The 22,103-nt window shown below is 36.0% G+C and overlaps 1 protein-coding gene and 1 pseudogene across 1 annotated transcript; both read right to left on the bottom strand.

The window, feature by feature from the left end:
- Positions 1-320: 320 nt before the first annotated feature.
- Akirin2 (akirin 2) lies at positions 321-18,056 on the bottom strand. The gene is made up of 5 exons (XM_046431652.2): positions 17,248-18,056; positions 3,813-3,956; positions 2,030-2,179; positions 940-1,011; positions 321-677 (listed from the first exon to the last, which is right to left on the bottom strand). The coding sequence occupies exons 1-5, from the start codon at positions 17,480-17,482 to the stop codon at positions 667-669; spliced, it is 612 nt and encodes a 203-aa protein (XP_046287608.1). The 5' UTR covers positions 17,483-18,056; the 3' UTR covers positions 321-666.
- On the bottom strand, positions 15,993-16,135 carry LOC124085088 (U2 spliceosomal RNA; annotated as a pseudogene).
- Positions 18,057-22,103: the final 4,047 nt, after the last annotated feature.

Raw genomic sequence — 22,103 nt, 5'->3', positions numbered from 1 at the left:
TTATTTTTCCAACTAAATTCCAGTACTACAAGGGCAGTAAAACAATGGTACACTGGGGAAAAAAATGCAGCAATAAACATTTGTTAAAAAGACTGATAGAATAAATAAAACTACCAAAAAAAAAAAGGAAAGAAAAATCATATAAACCCATTCTGAAACCCCAAGAAGTCCTGGAATACAGAAATGCCCTCCTCCTTCACTATTTGACAGGAAGTACTGTAGGCTATTTGCTCAATATTGTCCTGGGATTACATTCTAAATTATTAATAACTGGTTACAGTTTGGTTGTAGTGCACAATTAAAATCACACTAACTTCATCTGAAGTGTCATTCTACAGTTTTATTTACACAACCAATGAAGGGCATGTTCTAGAATACCAGCTTTAATCCTTTTCAAACATATTAATATGAGAAGCCAAATTGTAATGATACAGCAAAGTGAGGCCACTGGTATTAATACAGGTAGCAAAGGTCCACATCCAGGTGGTACTGACATCAGGGAAATTTCCAAAACCAGTTGCTGCTGCCTAAGAGTGGTTGCCACTGACGAAAGCTTGACATAACCTGCATTCACAGGGAATATTGGCATTGTTGCATGTTGAAATTGGGACCTCCTGCAACAACTCAACAAGAAATAAGGCAGCCCACAATTGCAGAAAACTTGATTCATGAAACATCTAGAAAGAGGAGAAAAGGAAAATTAGTGCAAAGAACAGGTCAAAATTTAAATATTTTCATAGCAAAATTAAAATACATTAGATATTCGTTCCAGATACTGCCCCTAGATAATTAAGTAAGCCTTACAAAAGTTGTGTGCTTATTCCTTCCAGGCTTTTTCTCCATCATTTTCTGTTAAAAGTGTATTCTTGAATACGAAAATAATTTTCTTTTTAATAGATGTTTTTGTTTTCGATTTATAATTCAAAGGCAAGTACTTACAACTAGCAGGCTGTTCTCCATATCGTCGCATTATCTGATCATGTGTAAACTTCACAAATGCATCATATTGTTCTATAAATAAAGGGACATGTCCATCACATGACTTGCAAAATGGCCTAATAAAATCAGATAACTACAAGTAGAAAATATCTGAAACAATTCAAAGTTGACACATAATAAACTCAGTAGTAATAGTGTATCAGACAGCATTAAGCTTAGGATATAACCAAAGTTTTATTTTAAGTTGTCTATGAACAGCAATTTATTACAGTGAGAGGAAATGTCAACAAAGTAACAAAAAAAAAACAACATGTTTTCTAATCAGATATCAAGAAAAAAATTATTATGAGCAAATTAATAGCTATAATAAAATCTGGAGCTTAAAATTAGAAACATGATCAAATTACCATACATTAAAAATATTTACATTGATAACAAAGTTATTGGGGGGCTGGGGATGTGGCTCAAGCAGTAGCGCCCTCGCCTAGCATGTGTGCGGCCTGGGTTCGATCCTCAGCACCACATACAAAGATGTTGTATCTGCCAAGAACTAAAAAATAAATATTAAAATTCTCTCTCCCTCCCTCTCTGTCTTTAAAAAAAAAAAAAAAAAGTTATTGGGGCTGGGGATGAGGCTCAAGCGGTAGCGCGCTCACCTGGCATGCGCGGGGCACTGGGTTCGATCCTTAGCACCACATAAAAATAAAAATGTTGTGTCCACCGGAAACTAAAAAAATAAATATTAAAAAATTCTCTCTCTTTAAAACAAAAATAACAAAGTTATTGTGAAAGACATAAATCCAAAAATCCACAACTAAACTGAAATAGTAATAGCACAGGATTCGTATGTGAAAAGAAAAATATAAAATCACTAATACTGTTGCTAATCTACAAAACTCTTTCCTGAGGTCACTAAGGTGGTACATAGCTAGAAGGCAGTTGATGTCCTTTATTAAAATGAAATTCCTTGTTCCCAGAAAACATGTGTACCAGTGTACAGAACAGTGTAATTTAACTGATACAATGTACACATGGGAAATAATGCACTGCTTACAATGAGCTTCTGAGACACTCTAAAAACTCGTATTACCTGCAAGTTTTGTGTTCAATATTTCTTCATACTCTTCTCGAACTTTCTCTTCGCGTTCTTTCAACAAGCGTTCGCAGATCATCCCAACCTGCCGTAGAGTAAATAAGGGCTGTTCTTTTTTTAATGGTGAGGATGTTGCAGATGAAGTCCCTATATACAATGTGAACAAAAAATACCTGATGATTTAGGGCCATGATAGTACGCATCTTCTATCTAAAGAGATTTCATCTAGATATTTTTTTGATAGTGATATTAAATCCTATTTTAAAATCAGTTTTTAGCATAGGATTTCCCAAGCAGTCTAACAACAGGTTTAAAAGCAATAATAATTCTATCAGCTTGAGACTCTACAAACAGCATGAGGTAATAAAATATAAGGAGAAAATTCTCAGATGAGTGGACAAAGCTTTAAAACATTCCAGTGACGGGTGAGTCCCATTATAAAACTTAACTCCTTTCTAGCACATATCCTACCATAAAGGGTTTTAGTGAACAGATTACAAACTTTCCAAAAAGAAATAATGACCAACTTAATTTTATATTAAGAGTTAACAAATAATTACATACTTAAAAAGACATTCAGTAAGTGTCTTACAAGAAACCGGGGATTATTATTCCACCATTTTTATACAAGTACTACCCTCATTTTCCAAACTCTTCTAATTTAGAGGGGTTTTTCCATCATTTAAAAAAAAGATTATTTTATTGGCACAATAAATCCTTTATAATTTTTTTAAAAGTACAGCATGATCCCCTTTATAGAAATTTACTCTAGAGAACATTCTGGAATCTAGATATGGCATTATCAGAGAGTGAAATACTTCATATAAAGAATTTCTTCAGAAATGCATTCCTCTTCAAGAATCACTTAAGGCACTTTGATCTTTCAAAAACATCACTCCCAGATTAAAAGTATTGACATTTATCTTTTTGAGAACTCAGGTTTATGATGGCCATCTGTTACATCATTGCAAGTACTTTATAAACACACAAGCACACACACATCTGCTGTCAACTGTTTTCATCTTGCTTTGTGTGCCCCAGTGCCTCCTATTCCTCTCAATTCTCTTGCTCCTTACAACCTGCATGGCTAGGACCAGTTAACTGTATTTATTACACCCATATCTATTTACCAGAGTAAAGTATACCAACTTTAGTTCATAATTACTATCTTACTTTCAAATTCCCCCTTTGTGAAGGCTGCCTGTTAACTGATCATCTAAGAAGTAAACTGACAATGAAATGATAATGATCTTGGTCTCTTGTTGATACAGTCTAGGTCCCACCCTCACCTCCTCTTACCCTGGGGATTCACCCACTCACATCTGGTCCCCAATAAAGTTTATCTGCAAATAAATAAGTCCCTCTAACAAGATATGTTAAGAATTCACCTTCAGGAATCCATCCCAATAAAACAAATGTATGACAATTATGTATACAGGGTTATTTCTTTAAATTCTGTTAACTCAACTTCATAATCTAATTGACAGTTAAGTAATCAAGGAAAACCATAAAAGGGCAGAGCATCCGCCATGCAAGTTACCTAATAAAGCATAGGCTATACTGTTAAATTTTCTTTAAAATGGAGGTTAGGTGATTGTCTTTGGTTAGTGGGAATCTAGGTTGTGATTACTTATTTTGTACCATATTTTTAAGATATTATTCATTACACACATGCGTATAAACACATTATTAATCTTGGGGGAGAAAGGAGCTTGATTTTGAATTAAACTTTCCCCATAGTGAATAATATTTCTTTTCATGTATTAAAGTTTACTGTTACCTGGTGAAGCTGGTCCACTGAGGAGAAATGCATGTGGCTGTGCATCAGAACTACAACCTGGATCTGTCTGTTGGAAACTAGTTTCTAAATGTCTTCTCTTCTGCATGCGTTTATACTCTTGTTTTATGTTGTACAGAATTTGTTCTAAAAGAAAGAGAGTTAAAATTTGGCAAGATAAAAACTTTGAAGTTAAAGAAAGGTCAGCTTTCTAACAATTATTTAGTAGGTCCAATCTATCCAAATATTCCATTCAGATATTACAGAAGACTGATATTTTTGGAGGTATTCGTTTTAGTACATGTTGAGACACTTGCTCAAAAACAGCATATACACATCACCTGGAATTCAGCTATTCAACAGAAATACTTCTTTGAACACTGACTAGCAAAAAAAATAAGTTTCTGTTCCAAATAATGGTCAGGGAGTACAAAAACATTCTTAAGAGTCCCAAACTCAAGCTCATTTATTCACCACATTTAGCACTATTAAATGAAGATATACTGCCAAGCCCATAAATAATTAAAAGAGGGAGGATTCTGTATACGCAACATACACTGGTAAGAAGTAACAGTAGGTGGATACTAAAATATCATCATACATAAAATAGTTATGGCCATTAATATTAAGCTGGGAAGAACCTACGAATATTCCAGCATTAACAGTAAAACACTCTGAATCTCTGGGGAAAAACATTTATAGAGTATAACAGGCTCTCCTAATAAATAAGTACTACTATACCACAATGCAGTTATATTTAATCACAGCCATTAAAATAGGTAAAATTTATCCTGTGTGTCTTTAAGTCAGTATGATTTATTTCAGAAAGAGTTGTAATTCAAAATAGTTACCATTTGGCCTCTCCAAAAAGTTCCTAAGGTTTCCACTACCCCCACTGCTCCCAAATTAATAAATTATCTATGCTTACTAATCCTAATCCAAAACAAGATTAAGCAAAAATGAAATTGCAACAACTTAATAAAAAGTTCATAGTACAGTATAACTTTTAACATTTGATTGTACAGTGAAGCTTTAAAACATGAAAACTTCCCTAAAGCATTATTTTAACTGGGGAAAAAAAGCTGCAAAAGATAATTTAACTTTGTAAACAAAATGTTTGTACATGAATTTGTGGTTTAAATACAAAAGCACACATTGGAATGATTTAGCTTCAGTTTGGTTGTGTTGGCTTTAGTATTTAACATTTTTTTAAGGTGTTCACATTTTGTTTAATATGGGTTATGTTACTTTCAGTCTTTCATTTAGGTGAAATAGTTCATAATTTTAAAATGAAGTTAACCAGTGTGAATTAAAATTACTCTCTATTGAATGACAAGTTAACCCAGATATAAATGGGTTTCCTAATATTCATCAGAGGTGTCAATAAAACTAATACAACATACTTTATTAATCAGGGCAAGCATAAATACTTTTTTAAACAACAGAACTCCTTTCAGTAATAATATTCTAAAAGGTTTTAAAGGTGATATTTTGATCTCTGATAATGACAAGCAGCAAGTTTCACTCACTTATCACTTTCTGTTCAAAGCTAGTACTAACATCCTGATCAAATGTATCATTCAGTGCATCTTAAATTTTATTCCCAAACTTAAGGAGCTACTAGCTCAGAATAACTTGACTTTAACATCTACCTTTTGTGTGACACATACATGTGTATATATTCACTGATTATTACATAGCCATTCTCAGATTACTTCAGTCTTCCTTTGCTGCTGGCTTCACACCCAAATCAATGAAAGCACAACTAAAATACACGGAAAGAATGTCTGCAACAAACCCAGGATTACGATACAGTAAATTTTTTTGAAATTTAGCTTTGTAAACCTCCACATCACCTGATACTTAACTGACATCACTAACAGGAATTTTAAGGTATAATTTACAAATGACAGAATTCACCAATTTAAATATATGATTGAGTTCAGACAAAGTACATACAGTCTTGGAACCATCACAACCTTCATCACTCCAAAAGTTTTCTCAGGCTCCTCCTTTGCAGTTAATCTCACCCCCTCCCCCACCCACACACACACACAACCACCATTTGCCAACACTCAACTTGTTATTACAGCTGGCCCTCTGTATCTGTAGATTTAAACAACCAGAGAGCAAAGTATTTTTAAAAAATAACATCTGTACAGGTAGTACATTTTTCTTGTCATTATTCTCTAAAAAAACATAACCTAACAACTATTTACACAGATTTTATATTGTATTAAGTTCATATGTTTGAGATTCATTTATGTTGAATGAATCAGTAATTTCTTTTTATTTTGTGGTGTATACATGTATGTACTAATTTATTCCATTAAAGGACATTTGGATTCTTTTCAATTTAGGGCTATTATGAATATTCACGTACCAGTCTTAGGGTGAACATATTTTAATTTTTCTTAGGTAAATACCTAGGAATGGGATTGACTTCATAAGCAAATGGTTTTAGTTTGTAAGAAACTACCAAAATGTTTTCCAGAGTGATTTTACCACTTTGCATTCCTACCACCTTAACTGTATTAAGAGTTCCAGCTGCTCTACATCCTTGCCAACACTTGATACTGTCAGTTAAAGAGCTGAAGAACTTTGAATGCTATTGCCTGCCTGTACTGCTTTTCACATCTAATATGATGCAACTATGTCACCTAAGCCACACTGTGCCCTCAAATGTTCTAATACTGGTAACGTGATCTACAGTGTTATGCAGAAAAATTGTCCGTTTTAACTTGGCCAAGATCTCGGTAGCACAAGTCACAAACAGCTAACTACAAGCCTCAAGCTCACAGTTCAAGGGTTTAAACTGTTTTAAAGATGATTAACTCAAGAAATGTTCCCAGATTCAATATTTTACAACTCATATTGATAGGCCAAACCTAGATATTTGACATAAGGTGCTACTAGACCAGCTTGATGAATGCCTTCCATACTTGTCTACTTAAGCTATTTAGATCCATCACTCCAAAAGTTCTCTCAAGCCTTGTCTTATCAAACTAGCAAGTTTATGCACATTTACATACTCTTAAGTATTATATTCTAAGAATATGCAACATTTGACACTGTGTTGCCAACACACAGTCCATTTAAAAAATGTCAAAGCTTCATTTGCATTATCAGCTGCTAAAATCTCAAAAACCTTACTCTTTTATCATAAACTATTAAGTAAAATAGCCGCAAATTCTGACTTTAAGATTTTCATCCGCCAATCTAGTAAATGCTGCTAAAATTGCTAATAAAAGTCCCCTCCTTAATAGGTAAGTCATAACAATGAGTCAGCACTTATTCCTTTGCTATATATTTTTTTAATTTAGGTGAATGGAGGTGGGGCCCTCAGGTGGGCACAGTGACACAAATCTATAGTCTCGGCAGCTGAGGCAGGAGTTCAAAAGCCAGCCTCAGCAACAGCAAGGCACCAATCAACTCAGTGAGACCTGTGACTAAATATAAAGTACAAAACAGGGCTGGGGATGTGGCTCAGTGGTTGCGTGCCTCTGAGTTCAACCCCTGGTACACTCTCACCCCCCAAAAGCCTCTTTTTAGTTTCCACTGATGCCTTAAAATCCCTGGATATAATGAATAAGATTTGACAATCAAACATGAGAAAGTAGTTATGGGATTAAAAAAAAATTGAACAGCTGAATTGATGAGAATAAGAAAAACAGTATCAAGATGGGACTGTGTTCAAGGCAAGGAGCTTGGACAGAGAACCAACTAAAAATATGTTTAAAGGAGTACCACAAATTGGGGAAGAGAGAAGTGACAAATACCTTTCTAGGATCCATGAATTTAAAAAAAAAAAAGTATGTGAAATTCAATTGTGCTCCATCCAGACCCATAAAGCTTTAATTTCCCACTGAAATTACTAGCTCAAACATTAATGTTTCATGAACAGTTTTAAGTTTATATGTATGAGATAACCTTTTATATCACTTTGATTGGCATTTATTTCTCTTAGGAAGTATCTTTGGGGTAAAAATGGGTATCTAGGCCCCTCCTCAAAAACAAAACATTAAAAAAAAAAACCCTAAAAAAAAAGTCCTGAAAGTTTGTCATTTCTAAATAGGGATACAAATGATAAGAAAAATCTGTACAATTAAGTTCAGAAAATCTACAGTAGCCATTAAGACCAAAAACTAAGAAATTGTTTCAAATACAGTAATAGAACAAATCTGTAGTTTTGAAATGCATCTTATACATTGTCATGTCCACTTTGTAAATTAAAACATATACAAATGGAGGTTACTATGGAGATACACCTTCAAAACCAGCTATCTTCCCAGGAACATCTGTTTAGAAACTAAAGTAATTCTTATATTCTTGGATCTGGAACCAAATTCTAACATCACATAGTCAATGTACAGCTAAAATTTTAACCGCTATCTAGATTAGCATGAATCTTGAACTACTTACAGGTATCTTCTCAAATAGCTTACAAGCTAAGAAATTTTAAGTCTGTGAACAGGGAAAAGAAAGGAAACTGAACCATCCAAAATTCAAAACCCAAAGTGTGCATGGTTCCATTTGGTTCAGAAGCAAGAGGTCCAGCTCCTACCCTACTACCCCCACCTGAGGCATGAAGGCAAAGTAACTTAGATTTATCTATAGGATTCTGACAAGTCCAATCACTTATGTCAAATAAATTATCACTGGCTATTTAGTATCAATGAAATAATATACCGTGACCTTGTAGTGATTATAATTTTTCTTCCTACTGTAAGAAAATGAACACCTTGTAAAGTAAAATATATAATGTAAATTTAGAACCTCAGCCAGTCTGCAAAGACTGAGAGAACAAATTCTTTGAGACTCTAGAGCAGCACAATCAAGCTGAAGTACAAACCCATTTCCTATCATGACTTGCTAGGGCACTACCCAGCCTGCCCCAACACCCACCAAAATTGAGTATACCTGGAAACCAGAATTTATAAATGGGTGACTTGCAGACCAAATCAAGCCCTGTTTAACTTGAATACTTAAAAAAAAAAAAAAAAAGGTGTGAATTTATGGCCATACTGGGCAATCTTCTTAAAACGTAGATTCTGATGGGCAGAGCTGCTGGTCCATAGCAAGACTGGAATTTGCTAATACCCACCTAGTTTCCATCACTGATTTATATTACTTGTCTGGAACTATGTATGGGTACTTTAGTGTCTAGTCCTTGTTTAAAGTAACTCTTTTAATGTGACTTTAAAAAAAAAAAAAAAAAGGTAGTTCTTACTAGTGAATGGAGAGGGGAAGGAAAGCATTGACAGCTGGAATAATTACAAAAATACCTAAGCCAATGAGCTAAATTCATTTTACCACCCTCACCTGAATGGTTTTGTAAGTTCTAAGTTAGACATACCTAGGAAAATCTGCAAATTAATTTAAGTTGAATAGACCTACTGAGATTTACTACATGACACTATATATACTGCTTCTGTCATCTCTCCTAACATACTTTCTTTCTAAAATTTAATCACTATCATTTGGTGATGAACAAACGTGTTTACTTTTCTATTATAACTTGTGTTGGAATTGACTGGAATCCCACTGGCATCTTTTGTTTATCCCATGTACTTTATAAATTACTTGTAAGCTTTTAAAAATCAACAGATTTGTGGGCTGGGGATGTGGCTTAGTCGTTGAGTGCTTAACTACCATGTATAAGGCCAGGGTCTGATCCCTAGTATTGCCAAAAGTCAACAGATTTTACAAAAATTCTGATTTCGGGTGGGAGGTGGGGGGCTACTGGGAAAATCTGACAATAAAAGGTTCAAATTCCCCATGGCTAGAACTAAAAAGAAATGCTCTGAACTAAAGGTATAAATTATTGTGCATCATGTGTGTCAAGGGAGCTATTAAGATAGGCATGGAACTGAACCTGAAACTAAAGAACTCCTAAATTTAATGGCCAGATGAAGACAGAAAGAGCAGCCAGAGAGGTGGAAGAAAACAATGTGATCACAGAAGAAAAAAAAGGAGCATGTCAACAGGGTGAATACTATTTAAAAAAAAGGTCAAACCAGAAAACTAAGTGCCATGGAATTCACTGGTGACTTGACAAGAGCTGTCTGAAGCACAAATACATTAGGAGTTGATTACCAAAGAAATAGAAGCAGGCGACTTGAAAGCTCTTTTAATTTGGTTTTAAAGTGGAGGAATATAAGACAGCAGGAGGAAGATGATGTTTTACTTATTTTCCAATGGGAGGCCTGAGAATATTTCATTTCAAAAGCAAAGATCCAGTTGAGAAAAAAAATAATAATAATAAAGAGGATAAAGTTCCTTTCGGGGGTGGGGGGGGGAATCCTTCCCTTAATGTGTAAAGGGCTTTCATCATTTCCTTTAACCTTCAATGATACTAAAATAAAAATAGGATAGGCACAAATGTCATAGTATAGGTATTGGGAAACTTAAAAATTTGATGGCCTCTATTAAGGACAAGGTTATTTAACTGAAATGTGGTATTGTGGGACAATGTTAAAAGTTCCATTTGAGGTTGCTCTATTTTGACTATTTCCTCACTCAATGAGGCAGGTGTGTATATTTTTATAGATGAGAAAAATGAGGCTCTGCTTCAATGTCTTGTTTCTAAAATTTAGTGTCGATAAGGTTCTGACTTCAAGACACAAGCTGTTAATATCTATTGCTCTCTAGTACTGTAAAACTACAGTATAATAGTGTAATACTACAGTATTCCATAAGCACCTAAAATTACAATATATTACAATGAGGAAACTGATTTTTAAAAAGCAGATGTCAGAACAGAGGGGTAACAACTACATAGTAATTCTTTCACACCCTGAAACTTCAAAGAGTTTGCTTATCAAGAAGGTAGTAAACATAATAGAGCATAATTTCCATCTAGAGCCCTGAAACAATGATCACTGGCTATAGCAAAACAGGTAAGAAATCTTCATTTTACATCCAGAAATTTAAATTTATATTAAGGGATGGCTAAAGTGGCTCTACACTATCTTCTCTTACGACAAGTATTTAGCTCCTATGAGAATGTCTTATTGTTTTAAATGTTAAGAATTATTCTAAATGAGGTCAGCATTGCCACACATGTACAAGGCGTTATAATGCCAGCCTCTGATAATGTACCATTATCTACCTTGGGCCACTGGAGGCTGTTACAATGAGCACCAGATTCCCCAATCCCGGCATAGCAACTAAAATCTCCCATACTTTTAAACCAATTTTAACACTGAGAAAAGTACTTTCAGAGGTAGAGAAGAAAAAGGAAAAGAAAGGTGGGGAGAGGGGACTTCATGAAAATCAAAAGGAAATCAGTATAGGATAGGGACCATGGAGAGGGAGTAGGAAAGGGGAAATACTCAGGAATAATACTGGCCAAATTATATTGTTATATTTGCAAACGTACTAACAACAGATCCCACCATTATGTACCACCATAATGCACCAATTTTTTAAAAAAATAATAAAAAAGTTCTTCCAGAAAATTATATCTTAGCATTAAGAACAAGGCAATCCCCTATTAACAATTAAAAAGCAATTTCAGGAACAGTAATGTTTGATAGACTTTCTTCAAATCCCACTTCATATTCTTATTCTTCAGTTGCTAAGTCAGTTTAATAACACCCTCTTATTTTAAACACAAAAACAAAAACTAACGCTTCTAAGTCCCTTTCTCCCCTTCCGTTTGACTTTTTTGGGAGGGAGTTTTGTAAGAATAAACCTTAACAAAAATGAAAATGAATGCCAAGGTCAGAATATAAACAAGCTTTAACACCTTTAAAAAAAAATCTTTGTTACATTTTATTCAAGCTTAGCCAGCCTATGGATGGAATTCATCAATAATGGCCAATTTATCAGCCCCTCAAGAGACATAGTTCTTTGATTAACCAGCACAGAATTTAGACCACAAAAGGGATTCTGATGAACTTGAAAAAGTGACTTATTAGAGGAGAAATTTAGATTTTTAAATACAGTGGGAAAAAAATGAAGTACATGAGACCTAGGAATATAATTAAATCAAATCCCAAAATTCTAATGAAAAGAATTTTGATAAAATCACAATGTTCCAAAGCACTAGTATATCTCAGTATGATTTGCCCATAACATCTCACAGATAAAAAACTGACTTACTCAACTTTTAAAGGAAAAGATAGAAGTAAGCTATACTACAAAACTAGAAGTATATTCTATGCTGCTTTTCTAGGGCTAGAAGGTCAAATACCACAACCACTACCACATTCTTAAAAATTCTACCTTCCCAAGATTACAAAGTCTATTTTACTGTAAAAATCTGACAACAATCCTAAAATAAATATCAAAATTAACAAAGGAACATACACTAGAATTTTAAATTATCTCAAGGATTCCCTGTTTAATGTAGTTGCCATACCATTTCATCTTTTTCAATTCTTTTAGAAAATATCTTAGAACTTCATTACAAAATGTTTTCTCCTCAAAATTTTGTAAAGTTTTGAAAATGTTTCTTTAAATGAGCAAATCTATGATAATGGTAAAATTTTTGTAAACTATAATATTGGAATGCAGGCAGTCTTATGTTTTCCATCTAGAAAAAATACTGACAAGTATATTTCAAGTGCTTAAAAAAAAAAAAAGAAAAAAGTGATACAGAACTAATGCGCAAAACTGAACCCCCCCTCCCCAAACTTTAGCACCTCAAAGAGCCTTAGGAAATGCCAAGGTCTGAATAACTCAAAAAATTCAACATTTTGAAGTTTTATTTGTGATAAACATTATGACAGATAAGAATAACTCTGAGGCCATTTTTACACTATTTATAATTAGTTATATCTACAAATGCCAGGCTGGTACATACAGATTTAAATAAGTGTTTCCCATTCATACTTTTTAAAAAGTAGGTTATCTTCTCAAAGGCAAGAAATTCACATATGCACAGAGAACATTCTGAGTCATCTGTATTAGGCACAATGTTAATGGTAAGGGCTCCAAGAATCACAAATTGCTAATTACCAAATTCAGTTATAAGGACTTTAAATACCCACCCCCAATGCCATTACTATTTTCATGAACCAACTATCCAAAAGGTGCAAACTCAACTCATGCTATTACTCTGCATTTTTGTAGGAAAAAACTTCTCTTTTAGATAGCAAAAATACTCAAAACTGGACAGTTCCCCTTAATCTCTTTATTTTCAGTCTTTCAAAACTAAAGTGTTTTTATCCCTACATCTCAACACTTAGTAGGAAAGACTTATATGAGTAATATTCAGTATATTTAGCCTATTTTTCCTATAAAGCCATTCAATAACAAGAAGTTATTCTCCTTTACATCTCAGATTATGTTTCTGTAGTTCTGAGCTGATAGCATCCATACCTAAAAAGGGAGCTAACCTCTGAACTAGTTGTATGTAGCTTACATCTTTCTGTGCTAAGTTTGGCTTCATTTTTCTACCTTCCATCTCCCCCCCAAAATGAATATAACTATACTGTTTTTAATGGTTATAAAGGATTCTTTTTTTCTTCTACTTTGCAGTATTGAGGATAAAAACCATGTCCTCATTGTTTTCATGCATGCTAGCTTGCTGTACTGCTGCACTACAGCCCAATTCCAACTTGGATTCTTAAAGGCATAATTTATAGAACTATGAAATAACTGCAGTTACATATATAGTCATAAATAAAATATTAGGTTTAAAAATCCATAATACAAAGATCATTAAAAACACTTATTTGTCAAATCCACTAAGAAATTAGAAGTTAACTGCTGTCTAAATAACCACAAAATATTAAAAAAAAAAAAAAAAACAAACTTCTGGCTCAAATAAATGACATCTGAAGTGAGATGTTGCCTCCTCCAACAGACATCTCATTTGTTTGCCTAGAACCATTTATATTTCATTTAAACCAGCTGGTGTCTCTGTTTGCAGGCAAGCAATCAATGTCTAGTGAACAATCTATGTTCCTGTAAACTCTTCCCCATTCACAAGCTGTAGTTTCCATTTTTAATGGCAAGTTTCCAGCAAATACAATGAGTTCTCACAAAGGAATTTAACTCTTCATCCAACTCAATTCCTAAGACAAACTAGAGCAATGGTACCAAGCCATAAACAATGTGTATTAATGTGCCTAACAAACTGAGAAAGAAGTTGACACATCTACAGAAGGCTCTCTTCACCAGACCATTAATTCACTGCACAATTATGAAAACAATGTGTTGGATTTGACTGACAGTCTCTTGTAATGTTGCATAATATTTTGGTTTTATGAAAATAACTTCTTTCTTGAGAATGTCATGACAATCTTGGCTAAATGATAATAATATAGATGTTTCAAAAACCAATAGAAAAGGATAGAACACTTTGAATTTCTTTTCAACTAACTTGTCTAGTTCTAAATTTATTTAAATTACACTGAACTCAACAGAAGTGAAAGTTTTGGGAGGCATTCACTTCTGCAACCATATTTAATGCTTCTCTCCCCCTACCCATCTTCACTCATCATCCTCTTTTTCCTTTACACACTCAGGAGTATTATAAGCCTCACTGCTAACACCCTAAACCAGAGTACATAAACTTTTCCTGTAAAGGATCGGTCAACAAATTCAAAGCTCTAGGGCAAAATAATCTGTCACTACTCTATCCTGCCATTATCATCTACAATGAACAGAACTTGATAAAATAACGAGCAAAACCCACAGTGTTAATTAAGATAATAAAAGCTCTAAGTCTTGAGGATAAGAAAGCAAGCTTGACTTCCTTCAGCTCCACTATTCTTTTTTCCCAGTTATTAAATTTCAACAGTTTGAAAAATATTGACTTAAACAAAAACAGTCATTAAGTCAAACTTGGAATCACCTTCCTGGAATGACTAAAATAATAACTAGAATAATAACTAGGGTTTAAAGCAGATGTCCCAGTTCCTGATACTACTAATAACCCATATCATAACTTAAGCTTCACCCATGAGAAATAACTGGTATGGAAGTGTCCATAGGAGAATGATGATAAACTGTATACTATATATGTGTTCTCTAGTTCTAAATTTATTTAAATTACACTGAACTCAACTGAAGTGAAAAGAAAACAATTTAGCAATCTGTCAATCTGAATTTAGTAAGCCTTGTCTACTTCAATCCTAGTTCTACTTATTTCAGCTAAAGATGGGCATTCACTCATATAAAGTTGTTTTTTTAGGAATCACCACTGTTAAAATAAAAGTCGGGTGCTTGGAAAAAAATTATTTTCAAGTTTGGAAACAGGAAAACTGGGAAAGCTCTGGGACACCTGAATAATACTACAGTTCCCATTATGACATTATTACAAAACAAGACAGAAGCATACCCCAAACTGGTCATAAAAGACACCTTTTTTCAGTGTCGTAAATTACAGTAAAAAATTAACATTTAGCAAATCAGAACTTCAGCAAATTTAACTTTTTCTCCAGTCAACATTTTAAGTTAATATTCCAATTAGCTGAAATAGCTAAATAATTTTTAGCAAACTCAATAAAAATCAATTAGGATGTGATTTTAGGCTCCAGGGTATGAACAAACTTCCAACATTGATGTCAAAAAACACCTTGAAAATTAAAATATAAGAACATTTCAGAAACTGAATGTGAATTTGAATCAGCTGGCTTTAACAATAGCAATTATTCTGATTTTTACTATTGCAGCTCATTTGAAATTTGAGATAATGAGGAGCCCAATGTATTAATCAATGCTACAAATATATCACTGAAACGACTAATTTGCAAAAGGATCACAATTCTAAGTTCCCATTAAAGTGAGGGAACATGTTATATAGCTCCCTGGTGTTTATACGCTGGACTAAACAGCATTTAGTTATTTTTTAACTCACAAACCTAAGACTGTATTAATCCACAACCTCCAGTTAAATTTATTGCTGGTTTATTCCAGCTACTTTGAAATGGCTTTATTAGTAGTTAAGTATAGATCCCATGATGTTTCAGTTTTCAAAGATATTTCACTAAAGACAATCAAAATGTCAACAAGGAACTCATTCTTGTCAATGGTGGTTCTCTTGTTTTTAAGTAATGCCTAACAATGCCTATGTGAATGCCTTCACATAAAAGACAGTTTAGGTATCCTCATTAAATAAAATTCTGTGAATTCCTTTTAAAACTGGCTACAACTCTTAAAGAGCATAAAGTCAGATCAAATATTTAATTGCAAAAATAGTAATCTAGGTATTTGAGGTTTCTCCATGGATTTGGGAAAGGGTATCTTAAAAAGTGACATTAAGAAAACCCACTTAGTAGAGTCAATTCTAAATACAAGTTGCAAAATATAGAGATAATATAATTTCCATCTTTTTTTTACACTTGATCTTAGCCAAAAGGCCGAGAAGCGATCCATCTTTTTTTTAAAGCTAATGATAACAAGACATTTAAAATCAAGCCAAGAAAAGGCTTTGTCTAAGGCTGATATTACCACAGGCTCACACACAAAACCTTTGAATGCTACACACAAAGGAAACGGATTTACACTTCAAGTCCACAAAAGCCTATCCTAGGACTGTGCCAGGGGCACACAAGAATTTAAAGTACAAAAAAAAAAAAAAAAAACCTGGTCATACACTTGCTGTAAAAAGCAGCCAAAGGCATTCCTCATAGTCACTTTCAGGAAATGTTTCAAGATGAAAAGCAAATAAGTCTGGAGTCCCTTGGAATCTTAGGTTTTTATTTTCATTTTTAAGGCTAAGTTATTTTCTTAACATACTTTTTGAGTAGAAATTAAGGCATTTCTAAGGAAAAGCAACTACTCAGCCTCAATTTTCAATATAATTTGTATTTCACTAAAAGTTCAAGATTTCCCAAGGTCTAGACCCAGTGTGATCACATTACAGTACTCGGGAAGAGCATTTTCTTTGTTGTTGACCCTGCTAGGGAAACAGGTCTTGACTCAGCCAAAGTGGCGTTCTTGTGGGTGATTAATGACAGGCCTAGATCTCGCCCCAGTGACATCCATCCCCACCCCCCACCCCCTCTATACTAAAATCAGCCATGTCTGAACTGGAGGAGGGGCTGCCGTCTCGCCTCAAACCACCCAGTCCCAGAGTTAATAGCTGCAACCAATTGATTCAGGCCAACAGACATCGAGATTCGGGTGAAATGTGACCTTTCTCTCGCCTGATTTATGAATAATATCGACCTCTCTGATAGTTTCCGCTGGGTCGCTACTTACTACGGAAACACTCAATTCCAGTGATTCTGCCCAAAGAAAAGGATCTTCCCCTTCTCCACAATACCGGCACGACACGGCCCCTACCCACTCAACCTCCCGACTACCCTCCCTTAACATCAGGCCATGTCTATTGTGCCTCCATACCTCTGGGGGCTAATTAAAAGAAACGTATGTGGTCGCCGGACTTAGTTAAGAACGAGGGCCACAGTCCAGCACCCACCCCACCCGCTTCATCATGCGCCCCCAAGCCCACCCTGGCAGCCACCCGGCCCAGTCCCACCTGTGGTGAGGCGGGAGGAGACATCGCCGAAGGGGGACGGCTCCATTCGGAGATACTTCTGCGGCGAGGCGGCCGCAGCCGAGAAGGAGGCGGCGGTGGCTGCAGCCGCCGACGACGGGGAAGCAGCGGCCGAGGTGGGCGCCGACAATGGCGTACATCGCCTCCGCTTCGGGGACGCCGGGCTCAGCAGCGGGTCGAAATCCAGAGTCCTTTTCAGAGTGGCTCCGCACGCCATGGCCGGAGGCAGCTGAGGCGCCCGGCTCGGGTGGGGTCGGGGAGGGGGAGGGCGAGGGAAGGGGGGAAGACCGGGGACTCTAAGAGAGCCTAGCCGACGGGATCGGGAGGAGCCAGGTGGGTGTTGGAGCGCCCGCCGAGTAAAGAGGTGCCGCCGCCGCCGCTGCCTCCGCGGCAGGGGCAGTGGCCAGGGCCGGTCCGGGCGAGAACGCGAGGGGCGGTGGCGGCACGCACGCCAGCCGCGTCAGGGGGGCTCTTCCGCCTCCTCAGGCACCGCTCCTCGGGAAGAGGCTCCGGCTGCCCCAGCCGTCCGTTCGAGCTTTGCGCCGCGCCAGAGGCGCTCCTGCGCCGAGACCGGCTCCCTTCGGAAGTAGATACCAACCCAGAGGGGTGTGAGGCTGGAACGCGGTTTCCAGTAGACCCTAGTACGTTCAGAAGCTTCCGAAGGGCGGCCGATGGGGAGGGATTACGAGGTGGCTGCGGCAGCAGGAGCTCAAACGAACACGTCCAACCGCTTCCCCCTCCACTGTACGACTCTTCCAACCGCCGCCGGCCCCAATATGGCGTCAATAACAACGCCGCCGATTCAAATCCTGCGGCCTCAGAGCGCCTGCGCATAGAGGCGGGCCCACTCGAGGATGCATTCTGGGAGTTGTGGTTTTACTCTGTGGGGAGGAATCGGCGTGAAAGATGGTAAGGGAGGAGTCACAGAAACTACGACTCCCGTCGGGCAAGGAGAGTGATTCCGAGTTCCGGGTTGGAATTTAAATCCCCTACACAGCCAAAGAGTAAAAGGAACTGAGCTAAAGAGAAAAAAGAAAAGGCTCTGAGACGGCGAGAGGGAAAGGGAAGCTAACCAGTAGGAAATCTAGTTAAGCCACTAAAGATACCTGTAAGACTCCGGGCATAGTTGCTCCCACAGTGATTTAACAAGGGAGACATAGAAAACAGCCAGCCTAGTAGTTCAAGAGAGATTACTTTCAGTATCAAAAGTGCCCAAAACAAAACTTGTCACATCGAAGGGACAGAATATGATGCAGGTTATAACATCTATTTGAAATTATGAGACAGAACAAATTAGTGTCAAATTACATTATCCTTGACTGAACTCTGTGCTTTGCCCTTCTCAGGTAGCTGCTTGCTGACACATTTAATTCTGCAAAGCCAGCTTTGTTTCTGTAAATGAATAGGATTTGAACAAAATACAGAGCCAAATTATTTCCTCTGGGTAAAAAGCAAGGGATACCCGTAAATGCATTAACTCTGTTAAATTTGGTGTATATCTTGTGCACAGTAAATAATATATATCCGAATACATAAGGATATGCCTAGGTAATTGATATTGGACCCATTGTGTAAGCAGAGGGGGAAAATATTTCTTAAAATTGTATTTTTAATCAAGTACCTAAACTAAGAATTGAGTTCAGCATTAATTTAAAAAGTGGTTTATGTAGAAACTGTATTGACCTCTACCATGGTCTCTGTCAGCAGTCTATAAGAAACTATGTGAATGCCATATTATCAAATGATTATAAATAACAAATACTGACTTCCAATGCTCATTTACTCTTGTCCTTTGTTCAATAATCAACAGATGTTTTGTAGCCATTTTGTACACTTTGTAACCAGTTTTGAACAGTAATTGAATATATTCTCGATTTATAGAATTGTCCAATAAATACCTCAGCCATGAGAAGTTTTGATCACACTGTGTCAACAACTAAGCCACGATAATTTTAATTTAGGATATAATACTGTTTGAAAAAAATGTCTTTACAAAGACCAGCATTTAATGAAATAATAACTAAGACATCTATTAAGTAAACTTTTACTAAACACTCATAAAACCCATGATACTGTGAAATTAATAGAATATACATATTTTAAAGATGAGTAGAAAATATTTGTTTATCTAAGTATTTTCTGAAATTAGGATTTGACTTTACATGATAGAATTTACATTAGAAAAGCCAAGTGTAGTGGCACAGACCTGTAATTTCAGCAACTCCAGAGGCTGAGACAGGAGGATCAGAAGTTTGAGGTCATCCTGAGCAACATAGTGAGACACACAACACTGTGTCTCAATATAAAATAATTAAATGAATGAGGGATGTAGCTCAATGGTAAATTGAGTTCAATCCCCAGTATCAAAAAAAAAAAATTAGATTGGGGGTGGGTGTTATAAGTTGAACTGTGTTGAATGTAACTTTGGAAACAGGATTATTTCAAAAGTAGTTACTTAAGGTGAGGTCATACTGGAGTTGAATGGATCCTTAGTCCATATGACTGTTATCCTTTTAAATGTGGACAAAGGGGAAATGTGGAAAAAGACAGGCAGAATGCCATATGAACATGAAGGCAGAGATCAGAGTGATACATTTACAACCAAAAGCCAAAGACTGTCAGCAAGCCATTAGAAGCCAAGAGAGAGACATGGAATGGATTCTTCCTCACAGCCCTCAGGAAGAACCGACCCTGATGATACCTTGGTCTTAGAATTCTATTCTCCAGAACTGGGAGCCAGTAAATTTCTGTAGTTTAACTCAACCAGTTTGTAGTTCTTTGTTTTGGTAGCTGTGGAAGCTAATTTAGGGGGACTGTGATTATCATTTGAAATATACTAGACTGCCTAGGAAATGAGGAAAAAGTGCATTTAATGCTGGTGGGGATATCTGGAAAACTTGACAGTTTAGTCATAATAGCTGCTTGTGGGGTCACTACTGCACAGCAGATCTGCAAAAGGCTGTCAAGATTTAACACTGACAGGGCTGGGGCACCTCTCCTTCTACCTAGAACTATACAGGCTACTTCACAAAATAAGAATACAAGGTGGACCCTTCCCTGACTTCTTTCTCTTTGCTCAGACTATGTGTTCCACACTTACTACCTGACTGCTTTACATCCAGCCTAGGCATTAACTCCTCCAGAGTTGGTTTTTAGATTCATAAAGACACACTTATCTCAATATCTTCATTATTATCCTCACCACATTGCCAAATTATTCTCTGTTGATGGATCTGCCTCTCCCACCACTGTTTGCTCCTACCAATAGCATAAAACTTTGCAAACTTCAATAAATATCCACTAAATATTTCTTTAGCATTTTTGGGGGGCTACATCTTCCTCTTAATAGCTAGCCCCCATTATCCTTATCATTTAAGGTAGGTATCTACTATATCAGGCCTGGTGGTATATGCCTGTAATACCAGTGAGGTGGGAGGCTGAGGCAGGAGGATTACAAATTTGAGACCAGCCTGGGCAACTTAGCTAGACCCTTCTCAATATTAAAAAAAAAAAAAAGAATAGGGGATATAGCAGAATTGGGGATGCAGCTCAGTGCTAGAGCACCCTGGGTTTAATCCCCAGTACCAAAAATATTTGTGTGTATGTGTGTGTTTGTGTGTGTGTGTGTGTCTACTAAAACATTATAGCAACGCTTTTAGGGGTACAAGAAAGCTGTTAGAGGGTAAATAAAACCTACAAATATATTTCTTAGGTTAAAATTGAAAATAAAAATAATATTTGAAAACTAGGTTTTAACAACTTATGAGTGGATTTTTATTTGTGGATGAAGGGGAAAAAGAAAACTACATTTCACACATTAGTAAATTGAATCAGGTCACAGGAATCTAAATATATAGTGCAGCTATTGGTGACCTACACAGATCAGAATTGCTCTTGTTGTAAGTAAAAGGAAAGTTTTAAAGACTTGAAATATTTAGAAGGGTTTTGCCACCATCGGGTATTTTTCTGATTCATACACTATCAAAAGTCTCCAAAGAAAATCAAACTGTTTTACCTAGACACTGATCTTTGCTTGGTATTAGACTTTTCTTAAATCTCCCAAGATATTCCCCAGTATCTGATTCTGATTAATTCTTCTTTGACTAAAGCCTATAAAAGTAAACATAGCTGAGTAGCACCAAGTATTATCATCCTAAGCCTAAAGATCCTCTTCCCACCATAAATCATTTTTAAACAATTTTTATGATGACAAGGATTAACGAAATACATAAGATACAGAGAGGTGTTTGCTGACTTTTCATGCTGAGTTTGAGTAATTATAGGTTCAGTAATAGGAACAGCAATCTAATTCAGGAACCACTTAAAATCTATATTCAAAACAAGATTGCCTAGGACAGAAAATTTTGTTTAATGATTGTGTAAATGAGTGCAGTTAGAGAAGAATAGACATTGTAATTCCTTCTACATATGATTTGCCGTCTGGCCTAAATTTCTTCTAAGCATCATATTTGGAATATACAGAATTTTATGTTATAGATGTGATGCTGGTTAATTTTTATTTTCATCATTTTGGATGTATTCATTATTTTGAGTTGATTGTTAGATCATAGAGTAATCAGAACTGTATACAGATGTTCCTTGATTTACGGTGGGACTACATCATAATAAACTCACCATAAGGTAAAAATATATTAAGTAGAACATGTATTTAATACATTCTAACCTACCTAACATCATAGCTCGCCATACAGTACACTGTAGAGTATCATTTGTTTTCCCTCCTGATGTGTGGCTGGCTAGTATTCTATTGCATATCACTAGTTGGGGGGAAAATCAACAATCAAAATTCAGAGAACAATTTGTACTGAATGCATATA

This window comes from Marmota monax, unplaced genomic scaffold, assembly GCF_021218885.2.
Source record: "Marmota monax isolate L192 unplaced genomic scaffold, Marmota_monax_Labrador192_F-V1.1 WCK01_AAM20220418_F8-fsc00013, whole genome shotgun sequence".
Taxonomy (NCBI): domain Eukaryota; kingdom Metazoa; phylum Chordata; class Mammalia; order Rodentia; family Sciuridae; genus Marmota; species Marmota monax.
Note: the sequence above shows the minus strand (reverse complement) of the source record. Positions and strands in the feature narration are given on the sequence as shown.

Excerpts from the sequence above, each read along its gene's own strand:
- Akirin2 (XM_046431652.2), bottom strand. The coding sequence starts at position 17,482 with ATGGCGTGCGGAGCCACTCTGAAAAGGACTCTGGATTTCGACCCGCTG. Across the intron at positions 3,957-17,247 it reads CTCCTCCCGCCTCACCACAG|AACAAATTCTGTACAACATA; the intron begins GTGGGACTGGGC and ends TCTTTCTTTTAG. Across the intron at positions 1,012-2,029 it reads ATTGAACACAAAACTTGCAG|AACAATATGATGCATTTGTG; the intron begins GTAATACGAGTT and ends CTTTATTTATAG.